Below are 24,580 nucleotides of genomic sequence, written 5' to 3' on the forward strand. Positions count from 1 at the left end.
TTTCGAGCGATAGACGAGTGCTCGAGAGAGGAAACTAGCGAGCGAGAGAGCGAGAGAGCGAGAGAGAGAGAGAGAGAGAGAGAGAGAGTGGGAGATCGAGGCCTGGTTGTTGCGACTCTCGACGAGCGGGCTCTCTCGCGGGTCACAAAACACACCCTCTCTGTCTCTCGGCCGTCTATCATTCTCTCCGGCCAGCAGCCGGTTCCGGTTTTTCGACGAAGTATTTCACGCGAATAAAGAGGATCCCACTCGCGGCAGGATTTACTGGCCGAACAGAGCCGCTCGTAAAACCGCGGCCGGGCCGCGTTAACGCAATGGAAACCTGGACCCGGCCAGAGGGTACATCTGTCCGCGGCCGGTGACGTGCTCGCGGCGAAAGCGGCGAAACCGGCGACCACGAATCCACCCACCATTGGAATGCGAGCCAGTAATTCACCGAGCAGCAGCAACGTTTCGACCCATCGGTGGTGCCTGCCTGCTGCTTCCCGCGGACATCATATCGCGGGGACTAGTAGCACCCTATGGCTACTTTGCCACCGCACTCGCCACCATTTTCGGAAGGCCGCGGCTGCTGGGCTCTCTCCCTCTCTCTCTCTCCCTCTCTCGGCCGGTGACGAGCCAGTTAACGCGAACGTGTTCAGGGTCGCTATGCCGGGGTTAGTCGCGCCGGGATCGTTTGCTCGGTCTGTTAAGCCCCTGACGAGTTAACTCGTCGTCGACTTTTTAACCTCGCCGGGGCCACTTCTGACTCGTGTCCGAACTCCAGGAGCTCCAGGACCACCCCGGTCTTTATCATTTCACCGACGGACGGTCGAGTTCTCTCGGGGTCTGCGACCTATCGGCGTTTTCTCGCTTGCTGGAGCCTTACGAATGACAGGACATTCCGCTCGGATTAATTAGGATTAGGACTGACGGGAGTAGCTGCGCGAATAATAATCGGGGGATGTTTCTGCTATGTTTTTTACTCGAGTACGACCTCGCGAGCTATTGGAAATTTGGGGTTAATTCGATAGAGTTAATATAAGGATGATATTAGGCTGATATAAGTAATCTATGTAAGGTTACCATGCGACAGATTTTGGGGAGACCGGGGTTCAAAGCGATTATAGTAATGTCTCTCTAATTGACGCTCAGATTGTCCACGAAAATGGACAATTTCGGAAGAGGAGATACAATTACAACTATAGAAACGAGCTGCAAGGCTCGATTAATCGTACCTCCGCTTCCCAAATTGTCCATTTTTGCATTCAATCTGAGCGTCAATTAGGGAGACATTACTGTATTCCGCTTTGAATTGGCGTTAGAGTAATGTCTCCCTAATTCGCGCTCAGAATGCGCACAGAAATGGTCAATTTGTGCAATTAGGAGATACCGATTGTCAACAACTATAAAAACGAGGCTCGATTAATCTCCTTTTCCCAAATGGTCCATTTTTGTGCGCAATCTAGACGCGCGAATTAGGGAGAAATCCCTGTATTTTGTGATCAGCGATACACAGGATTAGTTCAGCGAACGAACTAATTAATTTCACGAATCGTGCGACATTTCTTCAATTTTTCCATTAAAACGCAAAATCGGAGAGCATAAGCCGTATCATTTTTCCGATGTCCCGAAATTATTGGCATCTTCTGGTCCGATTGATCGGAAAGAGCATCCATCCCAGTCTCGAATACGATTATCGACAGGATCAGTTCAAGGAAGGAGCCGGCTTCTCGGCTAATCAGCGGACGTTTCTGCAATTTCTCCGTCCATTGTTGTACAACCTATCGGCATTCTGCGGCGCTAGGTAATCCGACAGATGACCGAATACTTGGCCACCCTAAAATATAATCAACAACGGGGACGCGAACCAGCCTCGCGACTAATCAACCGACGTCTCTCCCCGTTCGCGGCGACGGCGGCAGAAGCGCGCGCGGTATAGGAGATCCGTTATTAAATTCCGTCGACTTGCCAATGCCATTATCCCCGAAAATCCATAAATCGAACAAAGGCTCTCGAACGACTGGGGGCTGTCCGGCGAAGAAACAAAATATTCGCAGGTAGAGCGTAGGCCGGCTCGTCGCAGTGTTCCCGCGACGAATCGACCGGTGCCATTTCCACGCGACAGCGGCCGCGCGCAATTAGTTTTCCAATAAAAAAACGCATCGACGCCGTTCGAGCCGGGGCTAGGAAGCTATCGGGGTCAAGGAGTTTACTAAACACCCTTTGGCCACCGCGCCGCGAGCCTCCGGCGAGTCCCCGGGGAGAGGTTTTCCGGAAGCTTTTTCCGGAGGTAAAGCGATATCTTTTGATCAATCAATCGTCGCCGCGTTTCCGCGGGCGAAAAAAGGTGGAGAGGGCAGAGAAAGGGCGGCATTTCAGAAAGAGAGAGAGTTTACGCAGAGGAGAGCCGAGGAGCCGGCTCGAAAGAGGCATCCTGGCGCGAGAAATAAACGAGCCGGCGCGGGCCGACGAGGCTCGGCGAGTCCGAGTACTCGGGTCGGGTCGGGCCGAGTCGAATCCGCGTTGCATCGCATCGCGTCGCGTCGAGTCGAGGAAAGTTTCGCCGGAGGCATGCGCGCGTGATCACTCTCTCCCTCTTTCTCTCTCTCTCTCTCTCTCGCTCTCTCTCGAAACGACCGAGCGAGACGCGAGTCGGACGGTCCGCGGTCGCACTTAACCGCCGGCTATCAAGGTGCCAGGTAGGCTCTCCGTGGCTCTCGCGTTCCGCTCCGTTCCGCTCCGATCCGCTCGCTGGCAGCTCGCGAGGCCCGTTTTCACCGTCCTCGTCGCCATAGTCGATCGCGACCGACCTCCTCGAGCAGCAGATCCGCTCGAGCTCGGGCCCGACGTTCCCGCGGTTCTCCTCTTCACGCGCGATGACGGACGATCACCGATCCAGGCCGATCCAGGGATCGAGATCGCGGTCCGCCGCCGGCCCGCACGTCGACACGTGAGCGACTCCGCGCTTCTCTCTCTCTCTGTCTCTCTCTCTCTCTCCCCTCTCCTGTTTCCCTCTTTCTCTCTCTTTCTCTCTCTGTCTCCTCTGTTTCCTCTCGCTCTCTGTGTATCCAGCCTCTCCAAACGGTGACGAGTGCGCCGAACGAGTTCGCAAACAGAGGAAACCTCGGCGTCCCATCGACTTTTGTTTGGTGAACCAGAAACCATGGTACCCATGTGTCTTCCGGTTGCATCCCGCGGGACACTGTGACAGTCTTGAGTGATACTTGTGTGTCTTGTGTTCCCGTGGAGCCGCAGTTCGACAGCCCCCTTCGACCATGAACTCCGATACCGGACGCACAACCATGAGGATCTGCCGGTGTCTGCTCGCGCTGCTGGGAACCGTGGGTGAGTCAGCCTACGATTCATCTCTCGATCTTCTTCCTCACCCTCCGCGGTCTAGATCCGTTCTCTACCTGTTGTTTCTTTCTGCCTCGTTCGGATCGGTTCGCCGGCCCGATTCCTTCCGATTATTCACCGCCGCCATTCTTCGGGGTCTGGCGAACGACTGTTCACCCTCGCGATTCGTTCCGTGGAACGAATTCTTCGACTTCCCGTACAAGCTCGGACGAGGTTCGCAGCTTCTACAGACATTGTGGAACCGTGTCCGCTGAAAGAGAAACATTTTGTTCTCCCGCGGAATTGTAGAACGAACGAGTTTTATTATTCTAATAGTTCCGGCGATGGAACTTGGACTTCCGCTGAACGTTTCCCAATGGGCAACGACTTGCTCCTCGTTTAGGGTTCCCGTGGAATCTACCTAAATTACTCGTTAAGCCCTTAAGCTGATACATACGAATACGGTAATACAGTATTTCGTACTTCGCGATCAGAAAATTAACCCTTTGCACGCCGATGTCGCGGGCACAGCGACGCTGAATTATCGTCTTTTAAGGTAGACGTGTAAAATACGTAGATAAAAACACGAAATTGTTTATTTAGTAACTTCTAGACAATTTCACGTATATATTTAAGCGGTATATTATTTCAATTCTACTTTGTACAACAGAATCACAATTTTGAGAAGATTTACTTCGAGTTGCTGGTATCAGGAGAAATCTTCCAAGCGCTAAGGGTTGCCGGAACCTTTTGCGTTGCACAAGATCGAGTAACAATCGTATTAAATATTAATCATATCGCAGTAAAAATAATCGAATTCTCACAATCTCGATCACCTGCTTGAGCAGTTAAGAAAATTGGGCTTTCACTGGAGAATGCTTTATTATTCTGCTAAAAATATTGTTGTCTGAATCAACATTGCCGTCATCACGATACAGTCGTTATTATTTCAACGGAATTAGACGGATCCGCAGAACGATAGTTGATCGACGAAGCTCTAATAGGATCGCTCTAAAAGATCTAATATCTTTTTTCTTTAGTTCGTGCTCTCGATTGCTTTGCTTCGTGTTACTCTTTATCTGTTCCCCTTTGTGTCGAATACTCTTGTTTACATCACTCGTTGCATACAGCGTCCATCGTAGTGCTGTTAACGAGCGAATCCTCTCCCTCAATTAAATAAATTAAATCAGAACAGCCGTGGATTTCGTAACGCGGAGATAAGAACTCGCGTACATAAAATTCATTGGACTTTCTTCGCGCGTAACACGAGACCGCGGGTCGTCACACATATGTGAGGCTGGTAGCGAGCGTGTGCTATACCGCCCCTCCCCTCACCCCTCCCATCATAGGTCGGAGCTCCGTGGGATCCACGAAGAAAATCATTATTCCTCTATTTCCGCTCCACTTTCACAGAATTTCTTAACGGCTTCGAGGAATTATTTTGCCGGCGATAGCTCGCCGGGAGCAAGAGGGTGTTTATTTATTAAGAGAAGCGCGGCCAAAGGACAGAGTCTTTTAAATCCCGCGAGGCGCGGAGGAAGGAAAAAAAAAGAAGAAGAGGAGGACGGTTATTAGGGGGTAATTATTTAAATTTATTCAACACCGTCGAGAGTTTTCTTCACCGGTGTGCTCCCGCGGATTAACCAACTTTTCCAATTAGGACGACTTAGAGGATTACTCGTGACCAACTTCGATTTTTATTAAACACTCTATCGCGGCTCTCCGCCTGCCGAGCGACCGGGTGGGGGGCTCGGACAACATTTTTTTCGTACGCCGGGATCGAGCGGACGCAAGAGTCGAGCCACGCGCAACGCACAGAGAGACAGGCGAATCGAATCTCGCCGGAGTATCCGCAGCATCCAAACAAACAGGATTCCGCGAGGATTAAATTGGAATAAACCGTGGCTCCCGCGACTTCAAAGCGATACAAATTACTTTATCCTCGGCCGTCGCGCGCGCCTGCACCGGCCAGCCGAATTAAACGTTACTCGCGCGAACGGAATCGCGAGACACCGCGAACAGCCTAAACAGTCGGCGGGGCGGGGCGAGGGGGTTCGTTGAATTTTCTATCGCCGTAATTGCAACGAATCCCCGGAATCAGGCGCGTCGGATATGTCGGCGAACGAGCCCGCTTGTTCTTCTTGGCAAGCTCGAAACTCGCGCGAGCGAAGCTTATACGGCTCAACAGGTTCCTCGGCGTGTTGTCGCCAGTTCAGCGAGTTCTTCGCGGTTAGGCGATGCGTCTTACAAGCTCCGCGAATCGCTGGCGCGAGCGAGCATGATCGCGGAAGCAGCGGTTCAAGGAAATTGGCTGGCGAGCGGGGTTAGGCGACGGTGGCCGCGGGGGATGGAAATTTAGGTTACTTTTTTACGCGTTAGATGTTGTATATACTATTGTGTAATGTGCTGGGTGCAGGGATACGGTAATTTCGCTCTAATTCGCGCTCAGATTGCGCACGAAAATTGAAAATTTGTAAAGGGGGATACTATTATTCGAGTCTCGCGCCTCGTTTTTATATTAATTTGATTTATATTAATTTGGTTTATTTTAATCTGATTTATATTAATTTGATGTATATTAATTTTACTTACTTTAATTTTATTTATATTAATTTTATATTAATTTTATATTAATTCTATATTAATCGGTAGCTAAAAAACAAGCTGCAAGGCTCGAATAATGTAAAGCCTCGAGCCTCCTCGTAGACCAGGGTCGACGATTTCGGCAATTGACGGAAGGGTTGAACGTAAAATTGCAGCGTGCGGTGCAGTTTGTCGTCGCTAAACGTATGAGCGAGCACTCGGCGTAATTAATTGACGATCGTTTGTGAAATAAGAGAGGATTCCGGGAAAGCGAGAGGGTGTTGGGCCTCGGCCAGAATCGCGCGAATAAGGTCCGAGTTTACGAGGGGCGCGCAAGAGGCCGGATCGGACCGGGCCGGGCCGGGATTACAGTGGGAGCTGCGGCCCGATCCGATCCGAGCCGAGCGAAACGAAGCGGAGCGGAGAGGAGATGAGTCCTCTCCTCCTCGAGATTCGGTCGCCGGAAGTCGGCCGCGACTGGCAGAGAGAAGCGAGCAGCACCGCCGGCGGTGCCGCGTCAGGAATTCGCGCTCGAAGCCAAAGCGGATTTGCTCGCGAATCGTCGCTCGTTCCGGCTGCATCATCCTCCCCGTACTCGGCGGGTTTCCTCGTAACCTAAATAACGGGATTTCTATGGCTCCGCCGCCAGTTTTCGGGGCACTGGAAAATTCACTCGCCCCGGCTCACGGAGACACACACGCGGCACCGCGGTCGCCGGGTTCGCCGAAGAAGTCAGCGAACCCGAAGACTGTCCGCGCGCGCTCCGCTTAATTCGTCGGGAACTTGCGCAATTTATGCCGTCCGCGGGAACGTCCGCGAATAAATTTTCATTTACTCGGGCTGGCCGCGTGCTCTCGAGCCGCGCCGAGAGTCCCTGCAACCCCTGCCGCGCCAACCCCCGCCGCGCTCTTTTCCCCGACCAACTTTCGATTCCCTTCTTCCTTCACCTGCCTCGCCTCGCCTCGTTTTGCCTCGCCGCGAGTTCCCTACGCTTGCTCGCCGACGCAGCCGGAGGGGACGTCGCGAATTATCCGCGCAACTTGTGCATAGATGCTGCAACACCCCCTCTAGGGTGTTTTTCAAAGCTGCCTCTTAGTTGACAAGTGGCGTAAGTCCGCGAATCGCGGATAATGAGTTAATCGTTGGAATAGTTTGTATCAAGCGCGGTTGATTTATTTGCCAATTAAGATCCCTGGATATTCTTGTTCATGATGAGGTAGAATGAGGGCGAGTCTAGACGGGTGTGTTGTAAATGTAGTAAACGTTTAAGTAAAGTGTCGTTTAAGTAAGAATGGTATTATCGTTTAAATGAAGTTACTGTTCAAATAAAATGTAGCCTAAGTAATAATTATATTATCGTATAAATGAAATAACTGTTTAAATACAGTGTAGTCTAAATAACAGTGGTATTATCCTATAAATAATGTTACTATTTAAATAATAATTGTACAAATACAGTGTACTCTAAATAACAATAGTACCGCGACATGATCACTTGGTATTAGCAGTGTTTCGAATAGTATCATTTCGTTCAGTCTATAGAACACGTATATACAATTAAATGCATGATAATATGACTTGTAAATTGGAATATTACAGGCAGCTAGCCTGCGGATGTTTACGCGAAATAAAAATTGTCTGCACAAATTGCAAGGAATAGAAAGCGAGCAATAACTTCATTCTTAAAATTATTAAAAATAGTACACCAACGTGTATTAACATGCTTTTAATTCGAGCACTGTTCGAAATTCTAAAAACCACCCCATTGTTCCATGAACGCGTAAATTCCGCTGATTGAGCGGGACTCGTGGAATTTTTTCGTCCGAATGAAAATGAATGCTAATCCGCGGGAGAACGCGTGAAATAAGGAGACGCTGTTCCGAGAGGTCGTTGAACGGAAAAATCGGTGGTTAAACAAGAGTCGACGAAGCAAACGCGAGGAGAGAGCCGGTGGCCGAGAAAGATTCGGGCCAGTCTCGCGCTCGAACTCCGGCTTTTCCAGCCGAAGGGACTGCGGGGTGTCTCGCGCGGTTCAAAGCGAAGATCCTGTTCTTCAAAGCGAATCCTCCTGGCGGCGGGCGGTTTGCGGGGGTGTTTCTCGTTGACCGACGCGGCTCCGCGCGGCTCGGCGCGGCGCGGCGACCCGTCGCTCGGTTTTCACTCGTGCACACGTTACTCGATACTTGAGAGAGGGTTGCTGCGGGGGTCGGTGCCGGCAGGGGAGGGCACGCGGAAGCGAAACGAACCGCGGGATAACTCGACGCTACGCATTAGCCTGATTAAAAGCATGGCCGGCTGGTCGAGATCCGCTGATGTTTAATGCGTTTTCAAGGGGTTACGGGGCGGCGGAAGGTCGAGGCGACAGACGGGGGATGGGCGGGGGCGCTCGCGGGGCCGGCGATTTTCCACGGTGAATGCCGGGAAAAACGCGTTCCGCGGCGAGTGCACGAGTACACGCGCCGGTAATTTCATCGGGCGTGTTACATCGGCTGCGAAATCTTCCGCGAAATGCCGGCCTGCTCTGCGAGAGAGAGTTCACGGGCCCTATAAATCACGGGCTCCCATGGATTTTTCGCCGACGGTATTTTCACCGACTCCAGACTTCGTTTACGACGGCTATATATAATCGACTACGATTTTCGCCGATTATGGCCTTCATCGGTAATGATTTTTTAGCGACAACGATCTTAGTCGACCGACGGTCTGAAAGCGACTAATAGAAATTACCGAATGAGAATTGCGAGATCGAAATTTTTCGCAATTTTTGCAACAGCGCGTGCTCGATTAGAGAAATATATTCAGTAATTTTTATAATGGAAGCAGCTCTTCGACTTCAACAATTACAGAACAAAATCTATGAAAATCGGTCATTTCTCCGGCGATGTTGTCGCACTTCCAATTCGAGACAATTATCGCTCAAAAACCATCGCTGAATTATTACAAACGTCGCTAATATTATAGTTGCATCAATTAAAAATTAGGTCAGCCGTCCGAGGGTTAAAAGCGAAGACCAAAGTCGAGGGAAAAAACCGCGTGCAAGAAGTCTTCGCCGGCGGAATAATCCATGGGACCCGATAAATCAGAGGCCATGCGAGGGGGTGTCGGCGGTAGGAGCGGTTGGGTGGCCGAGGGTGCCCACCACCGGCATGATTATAGAGCGGCGATAGAGTTTCGCCGGAATTAACGGCGCCGGTGACAGCGCGCTCAGACCGAACTTCTCCCCGGAAAATTCTCTCGCCCCGAAATTAGAAAGCCGAGGCATCTCTCGGTGCCACCCCCGCAGCAATAACCGAAGAATCTTGGTTGCGGGGCGGGCCGAGGTAAAGAGGGGTTCATCGGCGGTTCATTGCCGGCGGAACGAGAGCGTACCGGCGTGCACGGCGCGCTATTCCGCGCGTTACGCCGCGCTTGGATTTCGGTCAGAGGATCTGGATCCTGTGTAACGCGATATTTCGAAAACCCGAGTCGATTCGGCCGGCCGCGGAATGAATTACGAGCATTACGGGGGATGAACGGTCCGCGTGGCTGCCGACTGATAAACGACGCGTTGCTAATGTTACTCGAATCGCTCGCTCCGCTGTTTGGAGAGTCGGCATGCCGGGCCGGATCAGAATCCTCGCGAGGAACCCCTTCTCGGCTCGGCGCGGCTCGGCCAGCGGCGACCTCGCGCGATGCCGAATGGAGGTTAATTGAACGCGGATTAATTGATGCGTATCGAGGCGCGATAACGTTCTCCCGGAATGCATAAGTAAGAAGTTAATGGGATTAATTCGAGCGGATTATTTATTTATTTGTTTATTATAAATGCCCGAGCTCCACCAATCACCGTGCCACTGATTTCCGCGATAGCCGCTTTGCAATAACGGTGACGGCCGGTTCCGGAACCCAGCTGTCTTTCCTCGCAATTACTGTTATTATTAATCATTATTATTATTAATCATTATTGTTGTTATCATCGTTATTATTAATCATTATTATCATCATCGTTATTATTATTATCATCGTTATTATTATTATCATCGTTATTATTATTAATCGTTATTATTATCGTTATTATTTTAGTGGGTGCTCAGAGGATTTCTTCTCCGGTTTGCATTTATCCTGAACGGTCTACGCCAATCTCGTGTCAGTGTTTCTATTGTAGGAATTTTCTTGCTATGTAGTTGTATCCAGAATTGCTATTTTCATTGTTATTATTACTATTATTACTGTTACTGTCATTATTATTATTATTAATTAGACCGACAGCTGCCGAAAGCGTTCATTATCAATTCTCTGAAATTTCGGGTAGCCTACATTGTAGAAATGAAATTTCGCGACACATGCAACGATTACAAATAATATTAAAATCACGTTGAAACGTGTGACATATTCTTAGCGTAATTCTTAGAGTCGTCGCTCGACTACAAACAGTTATTAAATGAAAAAAATCATACCAAATTGCCAGTCGCGATTGTAACACGTACATGGACTCTCTTCTATGCGAATATACCCTTATGGTGGCCTTGAAAGAAATCATCGCGCGATCGTAGAACGATTCGGACGCACTTCCGGCCGTCGAGAACCCAATTGCAGTTGCATATCGGTAGGCGAAACAGCCTCGTTACTGGACGCGCGAACAATGTTTACTTTCAATTAACCGGCGATAAAGGGTGCACGGGCCGACAACGGCGAACAATAATGAAAATAATAATTCCAAGGATAATAGCCGGCAGGGTTTTCGGCGGCGGCAGCCGCGGCGGCCCTAAAAAGGGAGAGCAACGTTGTCATTGTGATCGCGAGCAATTGTCAGATCGCCGACAATCCCCTAACGAGAGCGCGGAAAAAAGGAAGACACGGAAAACAGCGAAAACGGAGGAAAAGGGGGAAAATCTGGTTCAAACAGCGGCGCGCCCGCGTTCGTCCCCGCGTTCCCCGCTCGATTTCCGAAAGCCGCGAGCACGTTCTCCCGGGCAACAATGCCGAACGATCGTCATTTACTTGGCCGCGATTGCTTCGCAGTTCTGACGGCGGGCAAAATCGAGAGCGGGCCATCGAGAGAGTCGGGCGAGCTCGATCGACGACCGAGGAAAGGGAGAGATGATCGCGGGCACAGAGATGGGAAAGGGGCGCCGATATAAAGGGAGAAAGGGAGTACATCGGCGGCCGAGAGCATCCGGTCGATTTTAAAGAGTTTCGTTCGGCGAGTGGCGGCGCCGTTAATCCAACTCCCGAGGCAAATCGACGGTCGCGGCTGGGAAAACGATATCGGAGCGGCTGGAATTTACTCGTCGCACGAGCGCGCGCGCGCGCGCGCGGATCGTCGGATCACGATGGAACGAAACAACTATTTTCGCGTCGACATCGTCCGGCCAATTGTCCAGATTTTCTGCCGTAGACTTTGATTTTATACCGTTGTCGAACGATCAAATTGAAACGGAGGCAGAACGTTCTTTTTTTATTGCGGAAAATCATTGTTGATAAGATATCCGATAACGTTGAAAGCGTCGAAAACTTATAAACTGATCTTATTGGATTCAGGCGAGATGAATACGATCAGGCTGAGAATAAAAACGATCGCTTAATTTTCTTATTTCTAATTTTTCGCCGCGATTCGGAGGCAATTCGGAGGCCACGTGCCACGATTCCAAGGCAATTCAGAGGCCACGTGCAACTATTCGACAGAGATTGGTCACGTATTTTGTAACTCCTCGGTTTTTCTTACCTGAATCACATCCAAACATTGTGTGTTGTCATTACATAGGCGTAGGACTATCGCAGGGAAATTCGCAGCGATCCGAAATTTGGCATTCTAGGGAGAAATTACTGTAATTATATGAATTTAAATCACAATAAACAATAAAGGTCGGTGAACCATATCCTTGTTTCTCACAATGAGAAACGGATCTCATGGATTCAGGCGATAATTATTGGAAGCAACTGGTAATCGAAAAGACCGGGACCCTTACTGACGCTCAGATTGTCCCCAGAAGGGGACAATTTGGGAGGAGAAGATACGATCATCCGAGCCTTGCAGCTCGTTTTCATAGTTACCAATTGCCAAAAACTATAAAAACGAGCCAAAATGCTCGAACAATCGCATCTCCTCTTCCCAAATTGTCCATTTTTTTAGACAATCTGAGCGTCAATTAGGGAGACATTACTGTAATTCGAATGCAAAGTTTTGAACGCAAGATTTCATGAAGCTGTAGCTTCACAAGCTACAATTATCACCAAACTCTCGGCGATAAATTTCGGCCGACGGTGTCCAAAGAAAATAGACGTTTCGTGTGATCGTGAAGCGTGGGTTGACTCGAGGAAAAAACCCGATTGCCCGAAAACTATCGAGGCCGGTTTCGCGGCACGCGGTCGAACACCTCTGGTCCGCTCCGCGCGGTTCGACGACTCGATTTCATCGCGGCGCACCCGCGGCCGGCCGCGAATCGAGGCCGCTCGGCGCGAAGAGCGTAGTGCGAGAGAGAAACAGAGAGAGAGAGAATAGGCGTCGAATCCGCGCGTCCACGAAAATTCGCCAGGCCGTCGCCCCCGGGTCGGCTCTGGGAAGGCGTTAGGCGGTTAAACGGTTAGCCGTGCCCCGAGCAATACGGTAAGTGCTAAATTAAATTCAGCGGAACGAGCGAGAGCCGCGGCGCGCGCCGAATCAAGAGACCTCGCCGCACACACGCCGAAGTGGCGTAAATGAGAGCGGGGCCGAGAGAGAAAGAGCGTGAGAGAGAGAGAGAGAGAGAGAGGATGGGGGAGACAGAGGGGATGGTTCTGGCGCGAGCGTGCGGGGACAAAGGGGCGAAAAAAAGCGCGCGCGCGCGGCCAGCGCGGATTTCGCCGCGTGAAAATTAGTTTTCCCGTTAATTGGACCGAGGGTACGCGAAGTCTCCATCCCGCGTAATTGGATTCGTATACGCGTATCCCCCCGTGTTCTTCTCGCGGGCGACGAGGCCGTGCTCGTTGCCCGATTTCCGGCTCGTTTGCCGCTGCTCCGACTCCGGGCACTCCCGCGGCCCGTTTTACCGCGGATCCCGAGTCGAAGCTCGTTTAGCCGGCGCACGTGTTACGCTCCCGTGGCAATCGGGGGACCGCGCCGGGACAGCCGATCGTCTCCGGGCATCCGATCCCGAAACCCGACGCCATCTCGCCCCGTGGCCTTTGTCGACCGACCTACGGCATACGACCCCGCGCGCACCCCTTTCGGTCATACAGTAATGTCTCTGTAATTGTCCACGCCCAGATTGTCCACAGAAATGGACAATTTGGGAAGAGGAGATACGATTGCTCGAGCTTTGTGGTTCGTTTTTTATGGTTATCGATTGTCAACAACTATGCAAGGCTGGAACAATTGTGTCTCCTCTTTCCAAATTGTTCATTTTTGTGGACAATCTAAGCGTCGGTTAGGGAGACATTACTGTATTCCGCGCCGCGACGCGACCATTCCAGAGAAAGAGGCCCGCGATACCATCCTAGATTAACTTTGGTTTTTTAGTTGATCGATACTCGCCGATTTATCGGCGGACCGAGCCGCTTTTCCGCCGAGCCCCAATTATTATTCCTTTGTAGGGGAACCCGGGGACAAGTTTGATTTCGTTCCGCGGCCATCCCGCGCTCGTCAACTCCGGACAGCGGCGACCCCTTTGTTTCGCGAATTTTCTGATTGACGTGGAACTCTATTCTTTTGACGCGACCATTCTCTCTCTATCTGATCGGTATATGATACACGTTTTGCGAATCGTTCGCGCCGCGGAACGATCTTTTATCCCTCTGGAACTACCCCCTGGAGTTGCAGAGCATTCGACGATATTAATATTGTAAATAGAATACTGAAACGACGGAATTGTTCGAAAGAATTGGTGGAATAATTTATGACGAGCTAGTTTTATTCGAATAGAATTATTGTTATTATTGTTATTATTATTGTCGGTGTGCAGTGATAATCAGGCTGCAAGACCTCTTCACGCATAATAGGTGATAATATTATGCAATTTATATCGAAATATTTCTAGGTAAAAATATTCGACTAAAAAGAAGCCGTTCGGACAAATGTCTTAGATTAAAAATTTCTTCGAAACAATTTAATCAATGCTCGCGACACTGCTTAGGGGAGCTAATAGGGTCGCGATCGGGTTGCTGCGAGGTCAGCAGAATCGAACTCGATATCTTGTTCTCCTGCGAAGATGTTCCTCGACTGCTAGTTGTGCCAGCAGCTCCGGTACCAGTGTGCACCAGCACCGTTACTAGTCGCCTAACTCTATCGCCGGTTTATTGGCTCCACATACTACACTTCCTTCTATAACAAAATTATAAAGCTTCGATCAACTTCAACTGTCAAAGTTCCCCGGCAAGAATATCGCGCTCTATCCATAAACTTAACTATGAATCAAATATGCGATAGCGATTATGTCGAGCAAAGGGAATAGGCCATGCAGGCTCCATTCGCAGCGATGCAACTGCGGCGGCTAGAACCTGCTGTCCTAGATCCGGGCAGGGTCCGATCAAATCCTATAGACACGCAGTTTGACGCTGCAGCGTATGAAAAAGAGAACATTGCTCGACAAAGGCTCCGATCATAATTCTCTCCCTGTAATAGAGGCAGCGCGCGGCTACCTATTGGAAATCCGACGGTTAAATAAAACGCTTTCGCGAACACTTTCATACTTTTTACACGATATTTTCAGATTTAAAGGGACAAAAGTTCGGATTTCAAAGGAGTTTATTCGAATTTAACAGGTCGTCACGATTAACCATTTGCACTCGAGTGGCGACTCTGAGGCACCATTAACATTTATGATGTCACGATCGAAAATAGTTTTTACATTAGCAAAGTTTAGATTTGAAAAGATCGTGAAGAGCGTTACCGTTGCGCGAGTCACAAGAGTCAATTTCAAATGCATAAAATGCACTTCTTCGTGCAAAATAAAAATATCTGAAAAAATTGAAATAGCTTCGAGTGCAAAGGGTTAATAGTCAAGAGCCTTGTCGGACTCGGCGAAGTACAGGAAGGGGTTGAAAAACGAAAGAGACGCGTTTTTACTTTCTATTAACAATTAATAAATCTAGTACAATTTGAATATCTATTAGAAATCTAGTACAATTTAAATTTCTATTCAAAAGACTATTATAATTTAAATTTCTATTACAAAATCTCTTGCAATTTAAAATTCGATCAAAAATCTCTTACAATTAAAACCACAAAAAATCTGTCGCAATTTAAATATCTATTAAAAAAATCTCTTACAATTTAAACCACCAAAAATCTATAACAAACTAAATTTCCATTACAAATCTGTGAAATTAAATTTTCAAGACGAACACCCAATCGAGAGCAAGAAGGGGGTGCGTCGTCTCATGAATTCAAGAAAAAAATCCGTATCATAATATTTCTATATTTATTAAACAAATCCAACACCACCTGTCGAGCGACGCCACCCTCGAAATTACACGTCTGCGACGAAGTGCCGGAGAAAGTGTATCGAACGGGTACGTCGTCGAGGAAAAAATGGCCGATTAAAATTCCCCGTACACCTGGATCGCAAGCCGGCGCCAAACTGCCAGCGATTAGGTGGCCGATCTATCCTTCTTCGTAGGCGTTTCTCGAGTCTTATTACAGCGGAGGGTGGCGGCGGCTCGCAAGAGGAACGCTCGCGGGGACGGTCGAGCCGGTACGTTCGCCGAGCCGGAATCTAGCGGCGTACATTCCCAGTGATTTAAGCAGCCCGTGCCGAGACGACGCGATGGGGTTACAGGGGTCTGGGCACAGGGCGCATGCACTGGGCCAACACACTACGAAAATATCCGCTGGCCGACAGCCAACTCGCTGCCTCCGCCGCCTTTCCGCGAGACGGCTCTCTCTCTCTCTCTTCTGTAGGCTCGAACCGAAGCGTACGCGATGTATCGCGAGGGTACAACGCACGTATCGCTATTTATGGATCCTCGTCCGCCGATTTATCGGCATCGGGGCGTATTTACAAGCGCCAACCCCTCGGCCACCCCGCGCGCCGACCTCGACGCACACGTGCACCGGTCTCAGAGCCATAAGTAGCGGGACGCCCATTGAATTTGTAAAAACCTGTCGATATTTCATTTACATCGCGCTGGTTCCGCGACGCCAGCGACGCGCTTCGGATCAACCCCCGCGAGACGGTGGCCGGGTCTGTTTCGACTCGGAGCGTTTACATCATTTTTACGACGTTCACGCAATTTTCGGCGATTTAATTCAATGAATTGCTGTTGCATTCGGAAAAGGCTCGCGTCCCTCTTCGCAACCCTATCTCCTCGTACGAGGGTTGGAGGGCGACGACACCCTGAACCGTTAAGGAGTAAAGTTGGGAATTTTGTCAACGGGTAATTAATTACTCGACCGCGAATATTTGCGCAAAATAGAAATTGTTCACATCGTTTGCTAGAGAGGCGAGCCAATTGTGATTTTCTGTCTTCCTTCAACCCCTTGGATTATTATATGCAACAACGAGCCAGGCTCGCGCGATGAATATTCCATACGTTATCATAGTCTATGAATTGAAGTAAACGGAGACGTGGAAGAGAGAAAAATTGTCTCGCGTTCCATCGTAGAAATTATTAACGCCGAGGAACTAGCTGCGGTCGCAACGGTTTAGTAATTTACAGATTTTGAAATTAATTTTCATCGATATTCTTAGTCCCTTTTTCAATCCGTTCGCTGTCTTTATTTTCGCTCCACCATTTTCGGAACAAATGTATAAAAATCCGCGGTCTCGTATTACTAACGAGGGTAGCTTTTTTTCCAGATACATTCCAAAAACTAACGAAAACTTCGAAAAACTAACGACTGGGGGTTATAGTATCCTACCATCCCCTATTACTATGATTCTGCGAGCGATCGATAAAACACGAGCATAAGCATTAAAACGGATATAACAAATGGATAACGGATATAAAAATACAAAGTTGCGATATAACACAAGAATATTCTGATTGGCATTCGTTACACCGTTTGCAACTTATCAATATTATGAAATAGAACAATTCGTTCTCGTTCTGTTTCTGTTTCTTGCAATCGTCTCGACATGCAATCGTCAAAAACATAAATAAAAAACAATATAAAAGAGCGTGACGGTAGTTTAAGCAGCCCTGTCACGAAGTAACACGAGTGACGTCGACTGACTTTGAAAATGCAACTGTGTCTTCTTTTACGCAATACATATTTTTTTTTTAACTTCTCCCTGCCAATTATTTGTTTGCACAAACGACTGACTTGACGTTACATCTGTTACTCAGAAATATAAAATAAATGTAAGAATATATTAATATGGATATTACTTAAAATATGAAAATATAAGAATTATATGAAATATAAAACATAAGAAATATAAAATATAAGAAATATAGGAAATATAAAATATAAGATATAAGAAATATAATAAATATAAGATATAAGATATAAGAAGTATAAAAAATATAAAATATAAGAAATATAAGAAATATAAAACATAAAGTCTCGGAGTCAGCCAAGTTTGCCCTAATCGCGACAGCCAGAATCTGGAGCAGTAATTCGTCGATGAAAAAATCGAGAGGACGGTATTGTCCGATGGTGGACGAGCTTTGTTACCGTTACCGCGTGTGTTCGGGGATCGTGGCGGCCTGGGCCGGACCGCGTTCGATCGGTCGCCGAGCTCGGGGGGTGAGGAGGGGCGGTAAAAAAGGAGAAAATTCGACACACATTCGCCGGTATCGGGGGCTGTGGATCGGCGGTTCGAGGAAGGGGCCGCGATGCAATCGGAAGCTCGAGGAAACATGGCTGGTCGCGAGTCTCGGCCGCGTGCGCGCTCGCGCACGGTCGATGGCCTTACGGCAGGGCCGGTTCCGCGTCGTAGGCCACGTTTACGCCGGTGCAGCAACCCGCGAATTCTGTGCGACCTGTGCGAGAGCACACCCTCACACGTAGAAACGACCTCTCTCTTTCTCTCTCTCTTTCTCTCTCTCTCTCTCTCTCTCTCTCTTTCTCTCTCTCTATCTCCTCGTTTCAGGTGACAGGAGCAGCGAGCGAGAGAGATACAGACTCGCGCGCGCAAGGTTTTGACGTTCGCTGCGCTCCGACAGCCGGAAAGCTCTTGAAGCAATTAAAATGAAAATGCACGAGACGAGTGCGTCGCCGTTGTCAGTCTATGTTTATAAAAATAAACGTGACGCTGGCCCCGATTTTCCGCCCCCGAGCAGAACGGGCGCGCGCCCACCACTTCCATTTCGTCGCGCGACGACCGAACTAAACGACCACCGACGGTTCGCGTGTCCACTCTTCCCTTTTTCTCTCTCCCTCTCTTTCTCTCTCTCTCTCTCTCTCTATTTCTCTCTCTGACCGTGATGGGCCGGCCGCGAAATTGTTCGTTCGAAACCGTTCCAACGCGTCCGATTCGCGCCAAGACCGCGCGAACTTCCTCCGCGCGCGTATTTCCACCGAAGGGACCACCGCGAGCGAGCTTAATTTCACGCGCGTGTGACCACGCAACAGATACTCGCGCGTCCTAATCGGAGGGGACGCCTCGACATGCCGATTTATGTTGCGCTTTTCAGGGACGAGAATTTGCAGCGTAATTTTTATCACGGTTTTGTTCAGTTGGATCATCTGCTTAGGACGTCGCGGATGGGCGTGGCTTCCTTAACCCTTGCCGAGACGCAGGATATGCTCGTGTGTTCGTAACACGGAGATATAGTGTCCAATTCTTTCTCGGTTCATCCGTGTTTGTTGTCTGCGACGTTCGTCTTCGTCTTCGATGCTTCGAAGTTAGCTGTCCCAGAAAAATGTTCTGCGGAACACTGGAAACAAATGTCGAGTTCGAGACGAAACTAGTGGGAAAGAAGCTTATCCGAAGTAATTAATGCCAATCGTAATGCCCGTAGTATCGATCCTCTCGAAATAGCAGCGATTTGAAATAATTGATTTCATAATTTTTGCAATTTCCAATATCTCAACCTGAAATAATCCTCTCAGAACGTTGTTCAACAGCCAATGAGAAGCTCGTCTTCTACGAGAAGTTCGTCCTTTAAGAGAGATTTTCCTGCGGATGTAACGTAATTTCCAAGAAAAATGTCACCATTGTCTCGAATAATTATTTCGAATAACCGTGAAATAAAATAACGCGTCGCGGATGAAATAATATTTCGAATACGTTGTTTTATAAAATATGATCGCGCCGGCACCGGAATAATTATGAAATAACGGAACGTATTATTTGAAACAATATTTCAATTAACGTCACTTCGAAAGTGCTGATAATTAAACGTAACCGGCGTCTATTGTCTTTTCGACGTTTTCGTTGTGTGCCCTGCATTTATTTGTATTAAAACGTTTATCAATTGATAGAGTCCTTGCGAAGTTTCTGGTTTGCTGTTAATACGAAATTTACACAGCGCGGTAAACGCACAACTGTTTTATATCAGTTTATAAAAGTGGCAACGTTTGTTCTGATTTCGAACGACTGTTATTGTCCAACGTTTGCCGCAGTTTTATTATTATTTGCCGCTGGTGGTGGCATCTTAATCTTATATCTTATAGTATCTTAAGTTATTATTTTTTTTATTATTATTATTACTCTTTTCTTATTATTTTATTATTATTACTTATTATCATTATTTTATTATTATTATTACTTATTATTATTATTTTATTATTATCATTACTTATTATTATTATTTTATTATTATCATTACTTATTATTACTATTACTTCTTATTATTTCATTATTATTATTTATTATGACTATTACTACTATCATTATTAACCTTAATCTTCCAGTATCTTAAATGATCTCTGCTGTCCAAATAATCGTGAATTAAAAGAAACGAGCGATCCGTCATTTTGACGGGTTCCGTAAACCCAGCGTCAAAGATCTACTTTGGCAAGGGTTCGAAGACGGTTGGGTCCTGTCGACGGCGTTTCCGAGTCGAAAGTTTCGAGGCTAATGAAATCGGCGTGCCGGTCCGTAAATCGTCGCTGTTTATTTTCTCGCGCGATTTAGACACCTCGAGGATGAACCCGCGGCACCTCGTTGCGCCTGCCGGCCGGCTAACCCTCTCTCTCTCTCTCCCCCGTTGGAAAAGCAAACAGCCATCAAGAAACACGTGTTTATTTATCGCGCCGCGGCTCGCTCGGCGGCGGACGAGGGACGGCAGGGGAGGGGCCGTGCGTGTTTCTTTCGTGTAAACCTCATACCGTCGGCCAACCCCATAAAAATCGACTCGCCGAAAGGGTGTTTCCGCGGGCCGGAGAGCTGCGAAGCCAGCCAGCCGGCAGCAGCAGCAGCTCATCATCCGGCGCGGCGTAAACCCGCGGAATCTAACCCGGCATTGTTGCGGGGGATGATCAAAACACAGGTGTCCCGTGAAGCATCGCCGGGAACACGAGCGTCGCTAACAAAAGGCGAGAGGGCTTCGAGGCTCGTTCCGGGCGCGGCCGTGGGATGCTTCATCCCCTATCTTCATCCGCTCTTCACCGTCTAATAGGTTCCTCGAGGAAAAGTCATCTCCCACCTTCTTTCTCTCTCCCTCTCTCTCTCTCTCTGTCTCTCTCGCCCGATAAAAAGATAAAAGGGGCGCCCCGTCATCCTGCCAATTCCGTCGAAGGCGGCCCACCCCCGTATTGGCCCGTCGCCGTGCACCGCCGGTGCACCGAATGCACATTCGGGTGACTCGCTCCTGGAAATTAGTCAGCTGCGCCGTCTTCGAGCAGTTCCAGTTGTGCGTTGCCGAGGGAAATCGATATTGTGCTTCGAGCACTTCGAATTAGCTGAACTAATTCCGGGGGTGCTGTTGCTATCGATCAAAGGAGACTTTTCGCGGGGAGTGGGACGCGTTAATTACTTCGATTGAGAGTTTTATATAATAGCAATAGTAGTAGTAATAGTAATAATAGTAATAATAATAATAGTAATAATAACAGTAATAATAATAATATAATAATAAAAGTAACAATAGTAACAAATTAATAGTAACAAATTAATAGTAATAATAATAATAGTAATAAATTAATAGTAACAATAATAATAGTAATAAATTAATATTAATAATAATAATAAAATGTTTACGAGCCCTTCGTAACACAATACAAAAATACAGTTCCAATTAAACAGAGTGCAGATGTAAAAAGAATAAAAGAACCGTCTCTTGTAACCAGATTTTATGCGTTCGTAACAAAAATATGATGATAATAAATCAAATACGAAACTTTGTGAAAACACACGAGGAATTGGAAAACACTGTCTCGCGTTGTCTCGAACATGTTGAAGCGAATAAATAAATTGAATAAATAAATCAATAAATTGAACAATGCAATAAACATGGAGCTCTCTTCCGTGTCTTTGCAATTAGCGCGAACAATTTTTATGTCGCATCCAAATTTAATCCGCGCAGTCTAGAGAGGTGGACACGATTATGACGTAATAACGTGAAGTAACAGAAATCGAGGTATCTAAAGATAAGCGAAAAGCGTAGAGCATGGCGCAGCGCACGCGATACTGAATTCTTAAAGGTATAAAGTGCGCTGCGAGAAAATTTTGGAGTATCTTCGTCGATGATAATTAATATATGATTAATATAATTAATATACAATATATTAGATTATCTTCTTTCGAGAGAGAGAGAGAGAGAGAGAGAGAGAATGAAAAAAAGAGATAATATAAAAAATCATTTCGGAATCGCGCGTAAAAACAATTACCCTCGCGAGCGATGTTTGACACCAAGAACGAGAAATAGAAATAGATCACCAATTAGTCTCATCGCTCAGCCGTTCGGTTTCCCGAATGTAATAGACTGCGTGATCGGTAGATTTATCAAAAAAAAAAAAAAAAATCCCAGCCGTCGAAGAGGCCGGCTCATAAATCACGTTTAACAACAGACCCGATTATTTTTATCGCCAGAAACTCGCGAAGTATAATCGCCGCGTCGTGTCGCGTCGCATCGCGGTTGCCCGGCGGAATCGCGCGGAAAATCAGACGAGCGCACTAGGCTAGTGCAGCCAGTTACCCCGACGTAGCCAATTACAAAGTCTTTCGTTTATATTCAAGCATAATTAATTTTACGGTTATCGCCTACTTCTCTATAAAATTGCTCAAAGTTAACTATGAAATTTCAGTAAAAGCCAAAGAAACGTCGATTCTGAAACAAACGGCAAGGGTGTCGAGCACCTTGGGCGACCGTTCCGCGGGGAGGGGGGAGCTGAGAAATGTCATTTAGATCGGCGAAGTTCTTATTTCGTAGCGAGAACTCCGGAGGACTGCTAACAGGGCACGGTAATTGGCTCCCCTACCCCGGATCGCGGCGGCGTCGCGTCTTTGTTCGGTGCTCGAGGAGCCTCGGTCGCGGCCGCGTCGACCCGCGCGGGTCAGCTTTCAACGGGGCTGCGAAAGGGCCGAGCTTACGCGTCGCCGTCGGGCCGGCTCGCGGCCCGAGGATCACGCGATTTCGCAATCATACGCGGCCGGGTAGGGTAACATGCACCCGAGGGCTTATCATGCGCCGCAAAGTGAAATTATTCCAGGTGAACCCTTGTCGCCGATACGCGCGCGTGTCGCATGGGTGGGCGAGCCCGCACGACACGCCGCGCCTTTCGCCTCCCGTCTTTCGCTTCCCGTCTTTCGCCTTTCGCCTCTCACCTCGGCCTCGGTGACCGTCGTTTCCCGGACTCAAATTTAGCCCGTCGGCCCGAGTCTCTCCGCAAGCCTTTCTCCCTCCTTAGGCCGAGCTTTTTTCCACGGCGGTGCAACGGTCGTTGGCGCGCGGCGGGTCGCGGCCGCGAGCGTGCAAACGCCACCCGGAAGAAGGTTTTTCGCTGCTCGTTAGCGCTTATCGATTTTTCCACCGATGCCCGCACGGATTTTACCAGGCACGCGGCCACCGTCCATTACCACGCTAATGTCTGCTCGCGGATAAGACCGCCGGGTTTACGAGGCCGGTCCGACTCCGCGTAAAGTGTGACTTTTTGAATATGCCCGCTCGCGCTCGGCTGTCCGAGCCGAGCACGCCTCCGCGCCTCGCGGTTATCGTTTATTTAAACCATACTCGATCCGGCCGACTATGCGAACCTGATATACTGCCGCCGGTCATGAACGGAAGCCGGCCCCACCCCCGGCACCCTCCCCGCCGAGATTGCACAACCGAAGAAATGGAACAAGCCGAAACGGCTGCTTCTTTTCCAACCGCGGCCTTTATTTCTGGCCGTGCTCGATTTTCTCTAAGCCGATTCTCCCGCGAGTTCGGCTACACGCTTCTGCCGGACACGTGGCTATGCTGGGCGTGTAGCTGTGTAACGGATACGTGGCTATGCTGGACGCGTTCATGTGTGTTGCGATAAAGTTCGAGGAGATTCGCAAAAATGGAATTAAAAGAGCTGAGAAAGTAGTGATAATGGTGATAATGACAACGATATCAATTAAATTGAACGTTGAAGAGAAAGAAGACAAAACGAAAGTTAATATAATAATATTAATAATAATAATATTAATAATAGTAATATTAGTAATAATAATATTATTAATAGCAATATTAATACTAATAATATTAACAGTATAATAGTAGTATTAGTAATAATATTAATAGTATAGTAGTAATACTAATAATATTAACAGTATAATAGTAGTATTAGTAATAATATTAATAGTATAATAGTACTATTAATAATATTAATAATATATTAGTAATAATATTAATAGTATAATAATAATACTAATAATATTAATAGTATAATAGTAGTATTAGTAATAATATTAATAGTATAATAGTAGTATTAGTAATAATATTAAGAGTAATATTAATAATAATATTAATAGTAATATTAATAATGATATTAATAGTAATATTAGTGATAATATTAACATAATACACGCAAGGGAGGTAGAAGTGTACTAAGACAAGTGTAGCACACAGCGGCGATAGAACATTATTTAAAAGACGAAAAGGAATTGTTAAAAAAGAAGGAGTATTTGTACCGTACACTTGTTTAAACGTGCTAGAAACGTGTAATAGAAACGCGCTTGTAGCAGCCCGTCGGAAAAGAGACGAAGACAATGCTCGAAGTTAGGGGTTGCAAGCGCGCACCCTTTGAGATTCCCCGGGACGGGAACCAGACGGGATGCAGCACGGCGAATCTTTGTTTGACACCGTGGATTTTCATCGCGGAAACTTGGTAGCATAAGGAAACTTGCACACACCGATCTTGACGAAACTTACAAGGGATTAGTTACGAGTGACGGTTCCCTTAAACAGGGGGCGAACGGGTGCAAACGGCATCGAAGTTGCAGCACAACCTTTCCGCGACGCTGTTCAAACGAGATTAAAACAAGGTTACTTCGTGTCTACGCACGAAGCAATTTTAGCATTTTAGTTTTGTCACCTGTACTTTCGGGCCACGTTGACAACGCCTGAATCGGTCATGGCGGTTTTATTATGCGCGAGGGTGCTCTGTGTATAGTGTGTACGAGCACTATTGTTTTAGTTTTCTCTCTTCTACGGTTCGCATCGGTCTCTTTCTTTATAGTGACATCTCGTCGCTGTAATTCTTCGAGGTGGTTCAAAGACGTTTAAAATCTTGTTTATGGTATTTAATACATTATAAATGAGTGAATAAGAATGTGTAATAAATATTAATTCAATATAAATAAATGTGTATACAAGAATATATAGTGAACATCGTTTAATTTAATACGTAATAAATATATCAAGA

At 47.5% G+C, this 24,580-nt stretch overlaps 1 protein-coding gene across 1 annotated transcript in view; it reads left to right on the forward strand.

Annotated features, from left to right (window-relative positions):
• Positions 1-2,667: 2,667 nt before the first annotated feature.
• ed (hemicentin protein echinoid) overlaps positions 2,668-24,580 on the forward strand; it is a 120,001-nt gene continuing 98,088 nt past the window's right edge. Inside the window, exon 1 of the mRNA XM_033482144.2 lies at positions 2,668-3,327. Within this exon, the coding sequence (XP_033338035.2) occupies positions 3,258-3,327 (70 nt within the window). The 5' untranslated portion in view covers positions 2,668-3,257. The remainder of the gene's footprint in view (positions 3,328-24,580) is intronic.

The sequence above is a fragment of the Megalopta genalis genome, chromosome 2 (assembly GCF_051020955.1).
Source record: "Megalopta genalis isolate 19385.01 chromosome 2, iyMegGena1_principal, whole genome shotgun sequence".
NCBI lineage: Eukaryota > Metazoa > Arthropoda > Insecta > Hymenoptera > Halictidae > Megalopta > Megalopta genalis.